At 32.7% G+C, this 19493-nt stretch overlaps 2 protein-coding genes and 1 pseudogene across 2 annotated transcripts; 1 reads left to right on the top strand and 2 right to left on the bottom strand.

The window, feature by feature from the left end:
• Positions 1–5464: 5464 nt before the first annotated feature.
• LOC105161146 (3-ketoacyl-CoA synthase 12 pseudogene) lies at positions 5465–7158 on the bottom strand (annotated as a pseudogene).
• A 5301-nt stretch (positions 7159–12459) lies between these two features.
• LOC105161145 (uncharacterized) lies at positions 12460–16777 on the top strand. Its single transcript, XM_020693165.2, has 7 exons — positions 12460–12601; positions 12946–13086; positions 14205–14369; positions 14465–14499; positions 14570–14644; positions 15046–15669; positions 15761–16777. Exons 1-7 carry the CDS (start codon positions 12460–12462, stop codon positions 16526–16528), a joined length of 1950 nt encoding a protein of 649 aa, XP_020548824.2. The 3' UTR covers positions 16529–16777.
• A 1808-nt stretch (positions 16778–18585) lies between these two features.
• On the bottom strand, positions 18586–19493 carry LOC105161144 (Low temperature and salt responsive protein family). Its single transcript, XM_011078742.3, has 2 exons — positions 19314–19493; positions 18586–18782 (listed from the first exon to the last, which is right to left on the bottom strand). The coding sequence occupies exons 1-2, from the start codon at positions 19392–19394 to the stop codon at positions 18699–18701; spliced, it is 165 nt and encodes a 54-aa protein (XP_011077044.1). The 5' UTR covers positions 19395–19493; the 3' UTR covers positions 18586–18698.

Below are 19493 nucleotides of genomic sequence, written 5' to 3'. Positions count from 1 at the left end.
CAAATAATAAATATGTTACACTTATTATATAATTAATTCAAATTCAATCAAACTAGACTTAGATTAAAATTGTCCGAATTTTGAGATGTTTTATTTTTCTAAAATTAAAAAAAGAGCATAGTTGCCAAAGAATAATCAGGAAAAGTTAGGTCAGAATGATGAGCACTTTGGAGACACCAATAACTATATATATATATATATATATATAATAATTAATAATAATAAATAGGGAAGAGAGTGGAATTGGCAGAGCTGACTTTGGGAACAAATATGAAGCAGACATGCGTCAATTGGCTTAGACAAAGTCTTAGATTCGCCTAATTATAGTTACAATATCAAAGCTTTCTGTCTGCACAAACAACCCCTCCCCCCCCCCCCCCCAAGAATTTTTCTTTATATTTATTTTTCCCATTAATAAAAAAAAAGATATTAAGATAAAAATAATTGCCTCAAAATGTTTCTTTCATCAAAATTCAGTCACTCGCACTAAAAGGTAGTTAAGTTTAATCTTCACTGGATCAGATATTACATCCTCATCAATGTCGGAAATTTGAATTGATTACAATCGAATCAGGTTACTTTAACTTAAAAATAAAAAAATTTAATCTGATCGGTTCATCGGGTTACCAATTTTTCCCAAAGCTTAATTTTTATAGGTGTAGTTCGATTTTTTTTTTTGCAACCAATTTTTATAAAAAATTTATAGTGAACACACAATCAATTCTTGATTAAACCACTCGAACATGCTAATCAGATCGAGGTATGTACTGATCCTCAGTCCGTATCACTAGAAGAAAATTTTACCATTGCATGCAATTTTATTGGCGATGGACTAAAGTTGTGATGAATAACTGTTATTAAATATTGTTAATTAAACACAAATCAATGCAATAATTCAGCTATTTTTGCCATGGTTATAAGCCATAACAAATATTCTTGTCATGGCTCTTAGTCATACTAGCAAAAATCACGGCCAACAACCGTTGCATGATCGTGGTCAACAACTATTTATTACGATTATTTATTTTTAATCATGTGAATCACCTATAATTAAATATTTTATTGTTTCTAATGTAATACACTTATATATAGTATAAGAAGTCTACATTTTCAATGAAATCCAAACTTACAATATTCAATAGGAAAAAACCAATGATTCAACTACTGCATATAGTCATATTAATTAGTGGGCATCAAGACTCTATATTTAAAGTTTGAAACCATCCATTTATTTATAGGGCTGGTGCAACAATTTCAAAAGAGTTAGCAATTTTGGGCACTGTTGAAAGTGTTGCCTGAAATAAGGCATGGGCCAACTGGATTGACTGTGGAAGAAGAGGAAATACTTGGTGGTTCAGGGTGTTCAATTACCATCTTGTCTGCTCATCCATCTCCATCTCTTACATTACATGGGCTAGATACATGGAAGAATCGAATGAACTTGGAAAAACATGTATATATAGTAGGGTTTTGTCCAAAATTTCTAGGATAATGAAGTCATGTCCTAATCTTGCCACATGCAAGCAGTTAAGATCGATAGTGACTCCATCACCAAGTTTAATGATGGAGCGGAAGTGATAAAAGAATATATTGGGGTTTTACAACGAATGGTAGCCCTGTACAGTATAATTAGTTCTAAGGGATTAGCTTCTGTTTGAAAAAGTGATTTTGTCCGTGCATGTGATTTGCCGTCTGATTGAAAAGGTTATAATTATTTAGAGTATTGAATGATTATCCTCTCCAACAGTTTACATTTTTATATGAGATGATATTAGAGTCGGGCCGAAGAAATGGTACTGAGTACGAAGCTCATGGTTATATGAGATGAGGTGGTTGTGTAATAAAATTTTAGGATTGAATCGTGTCCGCGTCTTATTCTGCATCAATTAAGTCATTTGTTGTTTTTTTTCTTATCCTAATTATTGTGATGGATATAAGTACTTAATTTTGGTCTAAATTACCACGTGGTCTGCTCATAGATGTCTAGCACCATACATGGAAGAGTCAATGCAAAAATAGTATGTTTTTATCCTAAAAGAGTTGGGGGATAATGATCAAGTCGTGTTCGGCTTCTCAAAAGTTGTAATGTTGCCAACATTGTACAATCTCGTGGGATGAAGCCATTTTTGTTATTACCATGTGAAAGTTATGTAAGAATTTGGAACAGAGTTCTCAAGCAAGGACCAATTATTACAAGAAAATAACGTTTTAAGAGACGATTTTTTTTGGTACAAGAAACGAGAAAAATACAAGCAACTCTTTCATGACATTGTAAATGAATAAATTATCATTTTATGAAAAGAAAAAATAATAATAACTTCTCATCCCGTGTTTTTAAAAATGCAGCAATTTACCATCCTTAGACAGGGAGGTAAATTGCTTCATTTTAAAAGACACAAAGAGCATATTACTATTGTTTTTTTTTATAGGATGGTAATTTGCTCATTTGCAATATTACATGGAGGTAAATTGTATTAAACTCTATAAGAAACTGGTATTTCCGTCTATAATGCTTGTTTGTGTTTTCATTTTTAATTTTTTTAAACCGTAAGTAAAATGAAAATATGCTTGCAAATATCTTATTGAAAATATATTGATTTGGTACGACAGTTCAATATAAAATACAATCTCATTAACTAATCAAAACTCAAAATCATAAATTCGAATCCCACCAAATATGTGTATATCTGTCTCAATTAATATCAGTAATTTATTGTAATGACTATTTATTTTATTTAATTGTGTTTATTAACTGAATCGATTAATGTATTTATAAATTTATTGATATTGTTATAAATTATGTAGTCACCATTTCTATCAACATAGAAAGAAGAAGAGAAAAAACTTGTGGGTTGAATTTTTTCCTTGTCTAAATTTTGAAGCATTCCCTCTTGTACAATTCTTACGTTAATTAGACATTAATTTGCAGAAAATTTCATTTTAATTTTTCTTGAAAGGTTTTCATTTTAATTTTATGATGTAATGAAAATAGTACTTTTATTAACTATATTGTAGTTTTTTGTACATTGACCATAGCAGTTTTTCTAATTAGATTCATCAATATCTCTTCTAGCATATGTATTAAGAGTTGAAGTTTCTAGGTATTTTAAGGGTAAATTACAACGATCTCCTCTGAAATTTACCATAATTACGAATTTCTTCTTGTTATTTAAAAAATTATCAATATCTCCCAAATATTAATAGCCATCTAATAATTAGCTCAATATGTTAAGTATCCGAAACTTGGTGTAGTCTACGTGCTAATATCCATCTCAAAGCGATCCCCTTGCGCTAGTATCAATTATACAATGCATATTGCTTTCTGTGATCAATGAAATCCATATTTTGAAACTGTGCTCAGTTTGCTGCTATCCTACTTCACCTTGCTTATTTATGTTGTTGTTGTTGGATTCTGTGTGCAATTCCTGTTGGCGAGTTGCACTAGTGTCGGCAGGAGTTCTATTGTTGTATTGCTATTTGGCGGAAGTAGTCTGTACTACGGAACGCTAGCCACATAATGCCCTTTCCCCGCATTGATGAAGGTGCCTCATGAGAAGTGGTATCAGAGCCCTGGTACCTTCATGAGGCCGAGGCGGGTAGCTGTGACCCAAGCCTTCTCAGTGCTGATGCCAGATATTTGAAACATGTCAGAGAAAGACAAGCTCTTCACCTTCATGGAGGGCTCGAAACTGTGGGCGTGTCTTGAGCTGGAACGTCAATCGGTGACTGATCTAGGGTCAGTTAAAGAAGCGGTTGAACACTTGCCATATTTCAATCCGGAGAATCGGAGGGAGATTAGATGATGTCTAATCCCTATATAGAATAAGTCGAGCGGGACGAAATCATTTAGTGCTCGAGCTCACATTGTTTAGTTCTCAAGCCTGCGCGCTCAAATTTTTGGCCGAGTTCGGCTCGTTTACAACCCTATTTAGGAGTCGAGCTCGGTTCGATTGTACCCCTATTTAAGAGTATTAACCTCGTGTTCGATCTCACGAACATCAACTTGAGAGCTTTGCAGCAATTCCTGTTGTTGTGCCAAGGAAGCAGATAAGTTTGTCCTTCATTGCTTCAAGTCATCAAGTTCCAACTCATTCCATGAACTTAATTTGGTTAATCTCTTTAGCTTGGGCATCATCCAGACGATCTTGGGCTGCATTAAATTATTGAGCATGTCTTTTTTTCGGTAGCCTTTCAGAAGATGTTGGTATTGCCTCATCATAAGCATTTTGGGTTTCAAATAAAGCTTTCAATAGCTTGTCTATAATGGAAATTAATTTTGCACCGAATTATATAAAGACAAGTAGAAGATAATGTATTAATTATCAAAATATATTCTCTTTTCTATTTACATTTTGGAGTATAAATAGTCAATTTAATTGATATCTTAATATATCTCTGGCCATCAAATCAACAACCAACAAATGTCAAATGAAGTATTCAGCCAATCAAATCATACTTCGTAGGAAAAGATCAAGCCAATATGATGGTGGCATGTGGAGTATTTTGCACGTATGCTCCAATCGAATCAAGATGAATAATTTTGATATTTATCTCTTTAGAAAATACAAATGTTAAAGAGAGAATGTCAAATTAACCAATCATGTCATTCCAAATATTTGATGTATTTATCTCTTCAAATTCAATCATAAAGAGATAATTCAAAAGATATTCAAATATATCACAATTCTACTTCTTTGACACCTATATAAAGGGGTCCTTGAAGCTGACTTAAGATAGACACATACATAAAGAAGAGAGAGTGAAGCGAGAAAAGAAGGCCTCTTTACAAAGTTTTTCGAGTTCAAAAATTTTCAAAGTGATCAAAAAAAGGAGATCGAGTTATTTATCAAAAGTAAGCAACAAATCATAGTATTTCATTCGGGATTATAAGAATGAGCTTCAAATTAATATTACAGAATATCAAAACTAAGTCCAAAGGAGACCTACAAGAAGACTTTACCATTAAATTTGCCAAATCTACAAATACTTTCTTTGAAGAGAAACATTAAGGGATAGAATAGAGATTACATTAATGTTACTTTATTTGAATCCATATATTTTATTTGTGAAAATTTTCTTGTGTTCTAATTTACAGACACGATAAAATTTGAGCTCACACCTGGTTTCAGCAAATCCACCCTAAACCTGCCCCTTTGCCATTGCTATACCAACCCGTCCCAGACCTGGCCCCCATCTTGCTAGTTCCATATTGGAGTACATGCCTAAATCTTATATGAACATAAAAGTGTGTTTTCTCAATTTCATAATGTTTTACGGGCTATTCAGGTTTCAATTTATTACATCGTTCAATAATTCCATCTACGGCGATCATGAAAATACAATCCAAGTCATTTTTGGACCACGTATCTCTTCGTTCTAGCGTCTTTTTGATCTTCCGTCTTGCTTTTCACAAGCTTTAGTCGTATCTAGCAGTTTGCGACAAAATTAATATACACAGATCGTATTGTCAGCACCAAAGATTTAGCTGCTAGAATTTCGTTCACTTTCCCAGTAAAAGCAACAACAGACACAGCAAACATAGCATATATATAAAGCAAACTCCAAAGATATGCCAAGAAGGTGGCATAGTTCACTACTAGTTTCTGTATTTCCCCGGAAATGGAAGCATTTTGTCAGACATTTTACTCATCATACACCTGCAGGTGGCTACTAAGTCACTTGATTAACCCGACCATACTGTTCCATGTAAGGGTTGGTTGTGGTCTTTGGAGGGTATCCATCAATTATATCCCCCCAAACATTTCCATCCTCCAAATCCCTCAACACTTCCCACACACAGCTGTTGCACTTGAAACCAGAACCGAAACTAATCATCCAAACTTTGTCGCCTTTCTTGAGCCTCTTCTTCGCTTCCATGTACCCCAACACGTACCAGAGACTACTGGAAGAAGTGTTGCCAAAACGATGCAGAGTCATTCTCGATGGCTCGACATCTTTCTCAATTAGCCCCAAATTCTTTCTAATTTCCTCAATCACGGCATTTCCACCAGGGTGCAAACAGAAATGATCGATGCCAGCCTTCAGATTGAGAGTCGTCATGTTTCCTAGATATTTCATCACAATGTATCTGATAAGCTCCTGTAAAGGCAAAACTTTTGGTGCTATACCTGTTATGTTCTTGATGAAAGCCAGAGTGGCCGTCTTTGGAAGATTCTTACCAAGATAAAATCCCAACCTCCCTTGATCGTCCTCTTTTTGCATGCAACAAGCATGTGCTTCATCATTCGCGCCCAAATGAGTACGGACGAGGCATTTGAGCCTCAACTTTGCCCGAGTTCTGAAAGACCTTTTGTTCGTCAGGAGAAACGAGCAACCTCCTGAACGAAACAAGCAGTTCGTTAGCATCATGGACTTGTCATTTCCAGAGTACCAGTTTGGAGCAATGGACTCAGATGCGACCACAATGGCGAAAACATTTTTGTAGGATTTCAAAGTATTCTGCACAAGACTCAGGGAAATTAGGCTTCCACTGCACCCCATTCCAGAGAGATTGAAGGATTTGACATCATCCCTCATCTTGTAATGGTTGATAATCGTGGATGTAAAGGAAGGAACCGAAGTAAGCGAAGAGATGTTCACAACTAAAACATCGATTTCTTGTGGAGAAACACCAGTCTTCCGAAACAGCTGATCCAACGTGTCAATGAAACACTCGTACATCTCCGAAATCCCATCTTCAACAGTGGGCGAGTTTTCTCGACACTCGATGATGTTTCTCGGGCCGTAAGTCTCCTCACCAATCCCAGAACTCACGATGGCACGCAAGAGAAACTTGTGCTCTTCCTGACCAAGAATCTTGTTCCGGGCTACGATGTCCCCACAGAACTTTGTGTTTAGCTTCCTGTCGTCAGAAGGCTTGTGGCACTCATAATGCACAAGGTAGCAGCACCGATGCCTTCTTTCATCAGAGACCTTATACAACTGGTACAGCAAAAACAACAAACAGATCGCAAACATTACCACCATTACTGGTTCCATTTCTGCTTCTACTCAAGAACTACAGAGGAATCAGAGAGTTATGAGCAATGATGACTAATCACTCATTTATACACCATCAAAGGGCATTTAATGAGCGATTCCAAAGCAAGAACTGAAATCATTTACTCATATGAACAAGCCCAAAATGCCAACAGTAGAAATTACCTGGAAAATGAGCACATTTATGAAGGGTTGGTTGAGAAAACTGGAAGATATTAGCCAAGTGAATTGAATACATTGTAGGATTATTCTTCTTGCAGTCCGTCAGCTGAGTTATGATCAAATAAAGTCTGTTTGTCAGCTTCTCAACATCCATCTCATGCCCACAACAAATGAGGTGAAAATTCAAGTTCCTTTGGTTTTTCCTCAACTAATTTTGTTTGTCTATGGCTTTTGTACCCAGTGTTCAATTCGATTTCAGGGGCGTTCACAGTTGGATTTATGGAATCAAAACCAAAATCAAAATTTTCGTACAAGACTTTTTTTATTTTTATTTTTTGTGTGTGTTAAATACTACTTTTTATAATATACTAATTTGTGTGGCACGTCGTTTCTACGTACATATAATAAATAATCTTTCATATTTTAAAATATATTATGAAAAAAAATAAAATATGAATAAGTACATCACATTAATTAAAAATAATAATAATTTATCAATTACGTAAGTTAATTATTTTGTCATAAAGGGCATTTTTAATATTATAAAAAATTAGTGCGACATTGTCATTAATCATGTGGATGGACTTTTCTTTTTATATTAGTATTGATTATAGATAATAAATAAATATAAATACTGATTTATTTTTAAAAAAGTATAAAAATATAATATATATATATATATATACAAATACAGTAAAAATGTATGATATATAAATACAATAAAAATTTAAATATATATATAAATTAAAATTTATGATTTGTTTTCTGGTAATAACCAAACCATGACGAATTGATTCGGTATTTGATATGTTCTTTTTATGTAATGAAAATTTCAGTTCGATTATGTTCGATACGATTTTATCGAGTAATTTCGGTATAGATTTACCGAATGAACCCCTTTTGAGATAATTGATTTTGAATTTTTTTTTTTTAGGGAATCAGTTATAATTATATCAGCAATTATTAATATCAAATATTATAACTAAACAATAATTGTTGTTAAAGTAGATCGATAACTATTATAAAAATATATGTATCCACACATTTGTGGGACTCAACCCACAACTTTTAGGTTATGAGGCATCAATTTCGCCAACTACATTAGGTCGTATTAGTAAAATAATTATAACTAACATCATTTTTAAGGTTAATTGAAGCAGTAGAAAAATTATTTAATGGAAACAATAGATGATCAAGATAAAAATAATTATTGAGGACTTAAAAATTAAAAATTGTAGCTTTTATTAAAATGTGATTTAATGGAATTTAATCTAAAAAATTATTAAAGAAAAGGCCAAACAATATAAAATTTGTGTTAGGTTGCAACATCGATTTGTTAATTCGCAAGAGAGAAGTTTTATATATATTGTACGGATAGAAAGACAAATACAATTATAATGTTATGTGGATTCTCCATCTTCCAGTCGAGCTTGGTAAAATTATTTTGGATGGCCAATGAGGTTGGCTCCAGCTCCAAGCGTATTGAGTTAGCGAGAACTACCAGCAAGAATCCTAAAAGAATAAGGCGGATGAGCGGCGAACCCCATAGCATCCTCGACTGTGTACCGCGGGAATCTTCCTCTGTCGGTATGCACAAGAGGAAGTTAATAAGAAAATCACATTATTTTTTTAAGGTTTATCTTTTATAAATAAGATGCTAATTATTTTATTCTTCTACATGAGGTAGAGTTTGGTCGACCGTCCAAGTAAATGGAGTTATTTGAAAGATGCTACAAGAAAAAGGAGGACGGCGGCTGGAGCAAGCCGAAGCGAGCAGAGGGCGTGGCGGTAAGTACTTTATTAATATTATTTTTTTTAAAAAAAATAATTCTTGATTAAAAAACATTCCAAAAGCTGATGGAGGATTGTCAGCCTCTGCCTACGACCGAGGACCATGATTCCCCGATTGAATCGGATGCTTCGGTGGCGATGACGGAGCAACAGATATGACTAGCTGTGGTTGGGAAGCAAGAACAAGGGCTGAGTATTTGGCCTTGGTTGTGAGGCCCACGTCTCCAGCCGGACCTTCACATCACCATCGCCATCGCCACAACCAAAGCCGTCATGGAGGACTGCATCGCCCACCTCGAGACGATGATGACCGACATGATGGCCATGATGAGGGAGATGCAGACCTCCTCCTCGATTGCGGGACCGTCACAGCCTACTGCAATATCGCCTCCGACAGGCCTTAGGACAATATGGACGTCGCTGACGAGAAGGGTTCAGATTAGGTTTAATTTTTTTTTATTTTTGTAATTAGATAATATTTCATATTAATATAATATTTTTTCTTAATTATTCATGTTTCATAATATCTATTACATTTCATTATTTCATATTTATTCAATTAAATAAATTCATAAATATAATTAATTAAAAAATTAATAAATTAATATAATTATATATTAAAATATATAAACTTATTTATTTATTAAAATTTATGAAATATATGAATTAAATTATTTGTTGAAATTTAGTACATAAAAATAAAAAATTACAAACTATAAATAAATTATAAAATTATGAATAAATTATAAAATTAAAAATTAGAAATGGTTTTAGTAATTCTTTGTTATTGCCTCCTTCCGTTTAGGATCTCTTACGGCATCCTGTACATTATTAGAAATACGCCACAATCTATAAAGTGCACTAGTACTAACAGAGCTAGTCAAATTTATGCTAAGAATACGTAGTTTGACATCCTCTATAATGAAGCTAGCTAAAATAGACGGAGTCCTCTCGGTGTTTTGAACCATCTCATGTTGCACTCCCTCCAAATGTGATAGACGCATGATTCAAATAACGCACGATATGCCACGTTAATCATCATGAAAGACTACATCATACGTAACATATAATTTCCAGGAAGGGGGTGATAACATCCATTTCTTGAAAGATTTCTACAAAGAAAACCAATAACTATGAAGATACTAAAAAGATAATTTGCAGATGCTATGATGTTTGTACGACAAAGGAAGTGGGATATGTCTGCGCTGGCTTGGAAATAATAAGCATTACTTTTAACAGGGCTGTTTGGTTTCTTTTTTTTCCTTTTCAAAATGAAGATTTTTAGGACTAAGATCTTTCATAAAAAGAAATCTCGAAATAATAAAATTGAACAATATGAAACAAAAGCTGAAAATAAGAACAATGGTGAAAAAAACTTATTAAATGAATGTTTTTTTTTAACTTGAAAATACTACAACTTTTACGGAATGAAGAGATGTTCAGTGATATGAATTATCAAAGACATTTTTCTCTGTATTCTAAAAGTTATTTCAAAGAACACAAAATATAAATGTCTAACAATATGGATAAATTCATTAGAAGCATGAATTCTTTAGCCTCCTCATCAGGGGACAACCAAGAAATTTTAAATATAATCACCACAGCAGAAACACTATGAAAAAATAATCATCTATTTAAATGGGAACCTTCTAAGGTCAGTGTTAAAGAAATTTATAAAAAGTCATTTGTTAATTTTAAATCTGCATACATGATAAAGACTGAGGAACAAGTCTTACCATTAGTTTTCAATCAACCAACCTTGCATTTGCTTTCAAAGTCTTTAATTATTAAATATATTAAGAACGAATATAAATTTCTGTATATTGATCTTGTTTAAATTGCCATAAAGCCCTAACAAGAGTTAGGATTCGATACCAGTGCTTTTCTCGCCTTACAAGATTGTATACATCTGGATTTCTATGACTCCCACTAGTCTTTGTGATAGTCCTATTTATTTCAATTCTTAATGATCCCTATATTATTTATATCCTTACTTTAAATGTCAAAAATTACAATTACAAAATGAAGTTCTCATGCTTGTGAAACATTTTGTAGGTTTGATTAAGAAAATATTTTGTAGGTCTCATGCCAAGTCATAAGGCCAGACAATATTTTGAAAAATAAATAGAGTTAAAAATCTAACCTTATGGTCCTCAAAACAATTTAAATGGAAAAAAGTTGTACTACCTGAAACATGATATCTACGCTCTGGTTCTATACCCCCATTTCGATTCATATAAAATTTAGAAATTGATCAAATTACCCAGCATCCTAATGGATCTGTAGGAGTCAAGTTCTTTCGACAAAACTCTCTAAAAACCAACATAAACTTTCACTCTCATCATGTTACTCCTTCCAACCATCCAACTTCAGAAATTATTAGGCCTAATATCTTAAAATTCCAGGGAATATGAATAGATCAAAATCGCACAACATGTCTACAATGATTATGGGGAATCTGTTCAAACAGGATCTCCCAATTCTGCACCATCACAGATTCTTACAATTACTAAAAAATTTTCAATTAATAAAAATCTCTTAAAAGAGACTTCCTTTCAAAAGAAAATACAATCAATAGGAAATGGTTCATGTTTAGCTTTTCTATATCTCAAAGATCAAATATCATATTTGAATGGTATGAGTTCATGCTATATACTAAACAAAAAATCACTGTTCTCTCTTATTTATTCCGAACATATGGAGAAGATAAATTAACAGTCATCTAAAAAGCTCTCAAAAAATGGACAAAAAATGATGGATCAGTAATCTCTAGTGAGCATCCACTATTAAAAGAATTAGGAATCTCCATAAAAGGTCTATTTATCCCATGAATTGCGTCCAAGAGGAGTTAATCCCAACCAAATATTTTGAAAAAACTAAAAAAAAAAATTTCAATTGCTAATTCAGCCAGTCTCATAATTGATTTCAAACTTTCCAAAGCACATGTTTTAATGACTGAATTTGTTTCAAAACTCATATTGTTCTTTTCAAAGACCTTTAATAATCCAATTGTAACGTCCATAAATTTTTATATACAATTGTGGGACTAATTCATAAATATTAAATTTTTTTCTTTTTAAAATTTATTTTATTTTTATTTATGAAGAGATGGATTTCATTAAATTTTAATATTTTCCTTATATTTAGAGACTAACTAAGAAAAAAATAAAAGAGAATTAATGAGATTGACTTTCTTAATCAAATTTGAAAATCTACCATAAAAAAGGCACCGAGTTAACCTATGTATTACATCCCTCCCCAATATATATAAATCACTAATTACTCCAATTAAATTATAATTAATTAATTAATCAATGATCATATTAATTAACAAATCCCATATCTTATTTTCACCAAAAAAAAATTCAAATTTTTACTCATAGCCCACCTCTCCATTTTTCCTCCTAAATTACTATATATCAAAAATCAGTAGTCTTGATAAATTCAAGAATTCTCAGTTGCAAAAAGGGTTTTTTTTTTTTTTAATGTAAAAATTGGCAGAGAGAAATGGAAAGTGGTGAAGAGAGGAAGAAGAGTAGTTTTGGTCCGAGTCTTGAAGATGACAAGATTAAGCTTATTGACATATTGTCTGAAAATGATGATTTTCTTGTTGCTTTTTCATCACCTTTCTGCAGCGATTCTCTTACAGGTTCCAAATTCTCTTATTTCTTCTTTACTTAAATCAAATACAGATACCGAACAAAAAAAAAACAAATATACTGAATTTTTTATACCACGTAGGTCCTATACGGATCACAATTCATGTGTTATCAGATTGAATTTTGTTGTGTTTTCTATTTCAATTGACATTCACACGTCACATCTACAAAAATTTTCTTTAACTAAAACAACAAGCGTCATTTTTATACACGCGACATATATATGTCTAATGGAATAGAATATGCAATGCGGTTCGGAACATAAATTCCAAGTATTTGAGTTCTTGAAATTGGCTGCAAAGCAATGAAGTAACTGTTATTGATGTAAGAACAGATGGTGCAATAAGGGATGATGGAGGATTCGGACATTCTCAAGAAGTTGAGAAAATCCCTTGTCATGAGTTTGTGCAGTCATCCAGACCAAGTTTTCTGAGGAGAAGCTTAGCTTGGGATAATGCCTTCTTCAATAGTGCTGGTATAGTGTTCTTCTTCCCTCAATTGCTAGCTATAACCATGGATTCAAGTTTACTCTTTTTTGCTAGCGATTGAATCACATTCGAGTGCGTGTGCAAAATTTAAATTTTTAATTATATTTATTTAATTAAATAAAATTGGAAAAAAATAGGATAAACAATTGATCAAAATTTATAAGTGATAGTATGACTAATTAATTAAAAAAATGGTTGTTTATGGAAGAAATAAATATATATATGTAACGGTATTTAAGTAAATCCGTATATAATTTGCTATAAAAAAATTAGCATTTAATGCAATTTACTCCTTTTTTATTTATAAATAATCAAATTATCCCCTATGAAGAAAAAAAGATACTTTACCCCCTATATGCTTTTTAAAATGAAGCAAATTGCTTCATTTAGAAAAACACAAGGGGAAGGTAATAGTCTTTAATAATTCAGGGCATAATTCATTTTTTCTATAGTATTATTAAAAATATATTTGAAATAAACTTTTTCACTAGAAAAAATTTTAGAATTAAAAAATTCTGTAGAAAATTTGAATTACGAAGATACCTACCATTAGAGTTCACGGTAAATTGAAAATGAAAATTTTTACACAATATTTGGTTTTATTTTTGGATAATTTTCGAAATAAGATAAAACACATGTAATGTTTGTCTCTTTGTTTTCACACTTTGTTTGTGTGGTTTTTTATTTTTGAACTTTCTATATATAATAGATACATACATACTTATATATATAAATATAATATAAAAGAAACATGATTTGACAATGAATAATAATTTTTGTCTCCCAAAAATACAATATTAAACATACAATTTATATATATATTTATTTATTTATATATAGAAAATAAATAGAAAAAGACATGATTTGATAATCCGAACAACAAATATGCACCACTTATTTTAAAATATTTTAAATTACCTCTAAAAACAAATTCAAACATATTATCTATTTCCAACTCATACTTATTTATCTGTATTTTTCTCTCTTTCTATTTCCAAAATACAGAACAAAACACTCCAACAATAAAACAAAACATAATGTTACTTTTTCACAGTTTCGACGAGAACTGTCCATTCCCAAACATTTGATTTTGTCAAGTACACAGGTGTACTTGATCCTGATGAGTTATCCTTCATAAACAAAGGATATAGAACAGCCATAGACGTGCGCAAGCGAAGATCTGAATCGGGGCCGACGCCGCCAACTGGTGGCGGACTCTCTCTAGACTGGTTTGAGATAGAACCATCCATCTACGACTGCACGCCGGCCGGTATGAACTTGTTTGCTTTCTCTTCAAGCTCTAAATTTCATGCATCCGTGTGTTTGAAGATGAAGTTAACTTTGTAATGTCCTACTTCTTTGCAGCCCCCAAGAAAGTCGAAGAATCCTCGAGAAATGAGGTGAGTAGAAGTGGTATGATCGGTAGACCATCTCAATGAAAATGATGTTTAGATTGAAGAGTTTGTTTGATTCTTACAGGTGATGTCTGATCGAACTTCTACTAGGAAAAGTATCTTTGTCCAGAGTGAACAGAAGATTAGAAAGGTTTGTCCCTTATGACACACGTATAATTCTGTCATTTTCATTCATAGGGGGAAACCAGCTCTGCATGGCACGAGTTCCGTTAAGTCTTGTGAGGGAATTAAGGTTGTTTTCATTAGAAATTAAAGCCGGAGACTAAAACAGCAAACTTTTGGAATTATGGGATGCAATGTGACGACTGACGAGTTCAAAAACAGTGATCTAAAATCACAAAGGGTTTAGTTTGTGGAAATTAAAATAAAATTTCCCCACTATTAATGTAACGCGAAAGTGTGATAAAAGATCCTCTACTATATTCCGACAACCTGCTGGTTTGCATATATATACTTCCTGCATAATGTGTGAATGTAGTGAAAAATTGATGCTGCTGATTGCTGATCATTCACTTATTTCGATCTCTCTAGACAATCAGCAGCAGGAGACCAGGCAGAGTACCGTCGCCTAAGCCACCAAACGTATTTGGAAGGAAGACAATGGATTTATCAACGACATCACGAAAGGAATTATCAGGGAGATCGAGTATCACAGTCGACAGCAAATCCGCTACAGCTGCTGTCGATGAGAAGACTTCATCAAATCACAACTCCACCTCTCTGCCGTCTCCCAAATTTTCCTCTGTAGTTTCACCAACATCTCTCATACTTGGCACGTCGAAACTATCTTCATCGGTTTCAGCCTCCAAGATTTGGAGACATACAGAGAGGAGAAAAGGCATCGGACATGTTAGCCTGTCAACCTGTTCATCGTCTCTCTCGAATGGCCTTTCTTGCCTGCCGCCTGGCGGTTCTACCAGCCCTTTGGCTTCCAACTCGCCATCACCTGTTTGCAACAAGCAAAGGTCTAATGAGGCAAAGGTGAGGAAAATATTCCCAGGGCCATTTCAGAATGATGGAAAAGAAGCATCCAACTTGCGAATAAGTTTGAACAGTCCATTAGGCTCACACAAAGACTACAGTTCCCAGGCCATGATTTCCTGCAGGCCATCGAGGCTCCGTCCGCCGGCACCTCAGATCAGATTCTTTGACGAGGTTGTTTCTGCTATCCTCCCAATCTCTCTCTCATTTCTTGTCTTTTTTGTTTTTTCGTGAACAAGTCTGAAAATCTGAATTCAAAATGCAGAATACACCTCCGAAGTATGACGGGACAACAAGAAGCAGAAAAATACCTCGAAAAGTTGTGCCTGGTGAATCCTTGCAAGAATCAAGAATCGGCAACAGGCATGCCTCAGCTTGCGTAAAGCTTCCAAGTCCACGCTCAGGAACAACAGGGAAGAACATCAAGAGATCAAAGATCGATTACACGAATCCATTTATGAAAATCGGGAGTGCTGATGATGTTGGCAACCGTTCTGTAAACAAACATGGGCCGAATTCCTGCCAGGAGGAAAACAAAAGAAGGGACAAGTTGAAGAACAAAGCACGGGAAGGGAGTCGCCGGCCCGAATTAGAAGTCGAGAAATCCAGTGATCTAGAAAATGGAAAGGAAAACACGTCTCGTTCCAGCGATCAACTCGGCAACCTAATCGAACATTTTGACGCCATCGACCTGAACCAAGAAAAGAGACAAGAACTGAAGAGGAAACAAGCAGGGCTCCGATCAGCACGCAACAAGAACGACGTACAAAACAATGGTATCCCAGCTTATACACTCATCAAGAAAGAAACTCACATGCTGGAATCTCCACGATCTGGGAAAGATGCTGCTTCGATATCGGGCATGAGAGCTCCGCTTGCAGACAAAACATCTGCTCGCAACTTAAGCGAAGAATTCCGATTTCCGACAGAACCGAAGAAAGAGAGGTTAGTGCAGAGAGCAGCGGTTTTTGGTTCTTCAGGATCAGCTACTCGCGACAAGGAGAATAATGAGAAAGCAAAATTACCTCATTGATATTCATCAACCTAGTCATCACGTTTGATTGTATTTTCCGTCTTCTAATTATATTTTAATTCTTTATATTATTACTATATGCATGAACAATTAAAAAGGGTTAAATGCAATTTAACTCTCTGTAATATGTGAAATGAGCAAATATCCCCTATGAAAATAGAATTAGCAAATTATCCCCTGTGTTTCAAAAAATGAAGCAAATTACCCCTTATCTATGATTTAGATAGGAAAATAATTTGCTTATTTTTTTAAAACACAGAGGGCAATTTGCTATTTTATTTTTCAGAAGAATTAAAAATATTTATAACAAAAATACTCATGTACATTAATTAATGTATTTAAATTATGTATTTTGATCAATTTTAAGACATAGCATTTAGTAAAACTAAATTAAACAAAAAAAAGATCAAATAATGTATGTATATAATTTGAATAAATATGTGATTCGAGATAATATAAATTTAAATATTTTTAAAAAATAAAAATATAAAAATTGTTAACAAAAATAGACAATCTTCTTCCTTTTGCCTGTATTAGAAGAAAAATTAAATATGTTAGGATTTATAATATCACAAATTTGTATATTATAATCTAACTTATGTAATAATAGAATTAACGATCGACGATCTTTATATTATGACTGTGTCAAAAGAGAAAAAGAACAATTATGTAAATATAAATTCATTTTCAAAATAACAATATTTTATTTAAAAAAATTTGATTTTGTACCATTTGGATATTAGGACCATATATCCTGTTATGCGGACATATTTGCTAGAGAAAGTGGTTTAATCTGAAAGAGTTGTAATAAAACTTGATAAATGATCATAATAACATAAAGTATTTTTATCAAAATTTCACAGTCAACAAAAATATATATATAATGAACAAAATAGACTTATTTGTGTAAATAATATATTTCTTACATTTATTTATGAAATATTAATAAATTTTATTTCACCCATGAAAAATGCAAACACATTTTATTTCATTCATGCAAGACGTTTTAAATATTTCGAGTTAAGAAGAAGGTTATATTTTTTTTTTTTCCTATTTCAATGAGTTAGATGCGATTTACCCCCTATATTATATGAAAAATACCCCTGTAAATTAACAAATCACGCCCTTCCAATAATTTAATTAAGAGTTAAATGCAAAGGAAATGAACAAATTTACCCTCTATTAAAAAAAAAAACAATAATTTACTCTCTTGCTTTGTCACAAATAAAACAGACACCCATCGCGTGTTTCGTGAATTACTCACTTTCTTTTTTATTTTTTTAATTTAATAATATTTCTGCCTTCATTTAAAAAGCATTGAATCTTAATTTTTATCTAAAAAATCAGATTCTTTAACTAATAAATCGATGAAATAAAATTTATTTAATTTAAATCAAGACTCAAATTTATTAAATAATAATTAATATTATATATAAGTGAACGGGGGGTTGAGTTTCTTATATACAAAGAAGAAATGCCAAGAACAAGCCACTATAGAGAAAATCTTCTCTAATTTTTTGTAATTTTCATCATCAAGATTCAAGATGAAGGTATTCAAAGAATTAAATATACAATAAACATAACCACTCCAACTTACTGACCAAATTTATTATATAAAAAACAGAAAAAACAATAGTTAGTATCCCGTATCTGATAAACCTGCAAACGCAACATGTACCACCGAAGATACAACCTCATGAAATGCTGCAATGAAAACTGTGTTCTAATACGTAAGCTCAAGTGTGATCTCGCAATAACTGTCATGGACCACGAGATTCGACGTCGTGGGACTGGGAGAATGAATTCTCAACAAAAAATAGTATGTGCAATGCAACGCCGAGTGTGAGTGATTCTTTCTCAATTTTTTCTCTATTTATAAAAACATAGAAGAATAAATTACTATATTTTTTAAATAATAGATCATTTGCTATTTTATTTTGTAAAATAATTTACTATTTTATTTTTTTAAAAGAATGTTTTGCCTATTTATGGTATAAATTGCATTTTTCCCCTATTGAATGCTGCAACTTGACGTATTGTAATCATAATGAATAGAATAAAGGAAATAGAAGAGAGTATATATACAGAAAATATATTAAAAAGTCCTCATTATACATAAATCCAACGACACCACCACCAAAAACAAGAAATTAAAATTAAAAAGTCCTCATTATACAACTAAGACATATAAGGCGTATATAATCCCGGGTATGTACCCCAAGATCGTCAGCAATAAATCAATCCAGAACTCCACCTGCACTTCAAACAATTCAAATACCCACATTACTTTTTTTAAAAAAAAAACAAACAAGAGAAATAACATTTTTAAATATATAAATAATGCAATAACTAATGAAATTCTCGTACCAAATAAAAGGGTTTTAATGCATTTTGAACTCTTGTAATATTAAAAATAAATATATTACCCCGGTGAAGAATAAAGAACAAATTTATCCATGTGCTTTAAAAAATAAAGCGATTTTTCTTTAATTATATAAATATAAGTAGGTAAATTACTATATTTTAAAAAACGCAATAAAATAAAATAAATTAAGTATGGGGCAGATGGATCCCAACAAAAAATTAATTTAAAATTTTAATTCATGAAATTGGGAGGATAGATAGACTTTTTCTATTCTAATTCTGAATATCCCTAATTTCAAGTCCTGACCCGACGGGTTTTGACCAGAAAAATTAAACCCTTAACTCAGGAATTAATATATGAGGTGTTGATAGAATAATTAGTGACGGAAATTGTAAGAAGAACAACAGTGAATGTCTATACCCCACAGCCATATCTGAGGAAGACACCGACAGGGGGCAACAGTATTGCCAGAATCACTTCAAGGAACGTCTCCGAACCCATCACCTGATGATCAAACCACCAACAGTGTCTGTGCCTGTGCGTGTGTGTGTTTTTGGGTGATAAATTTTCTGAATAAGAGTTTGCATCAAGTGAAGAGAA

This window comes from Sesamum indicum, linkage group LG4, assembly GCF_026168435.1.
Source record: "Sesamum indicum cultivar Baizhima isolate 11 linkage group LG4, ASM2616843v1, whole genome shotgun sequence".
NCBI classification, from domain to species: domain Eukaryota; kingdom Viridiplantae; phylum Streptophyta; class Magnoliopsida; order Lamiales; family Pedaliaceae; genus Sesamum; species Sesamum indicum.
The sequence above is the reverse complement of the archived record's forward strand: the minus strand, read 5'-3'. Positions and strand labels throughout refer to the sequence as shown.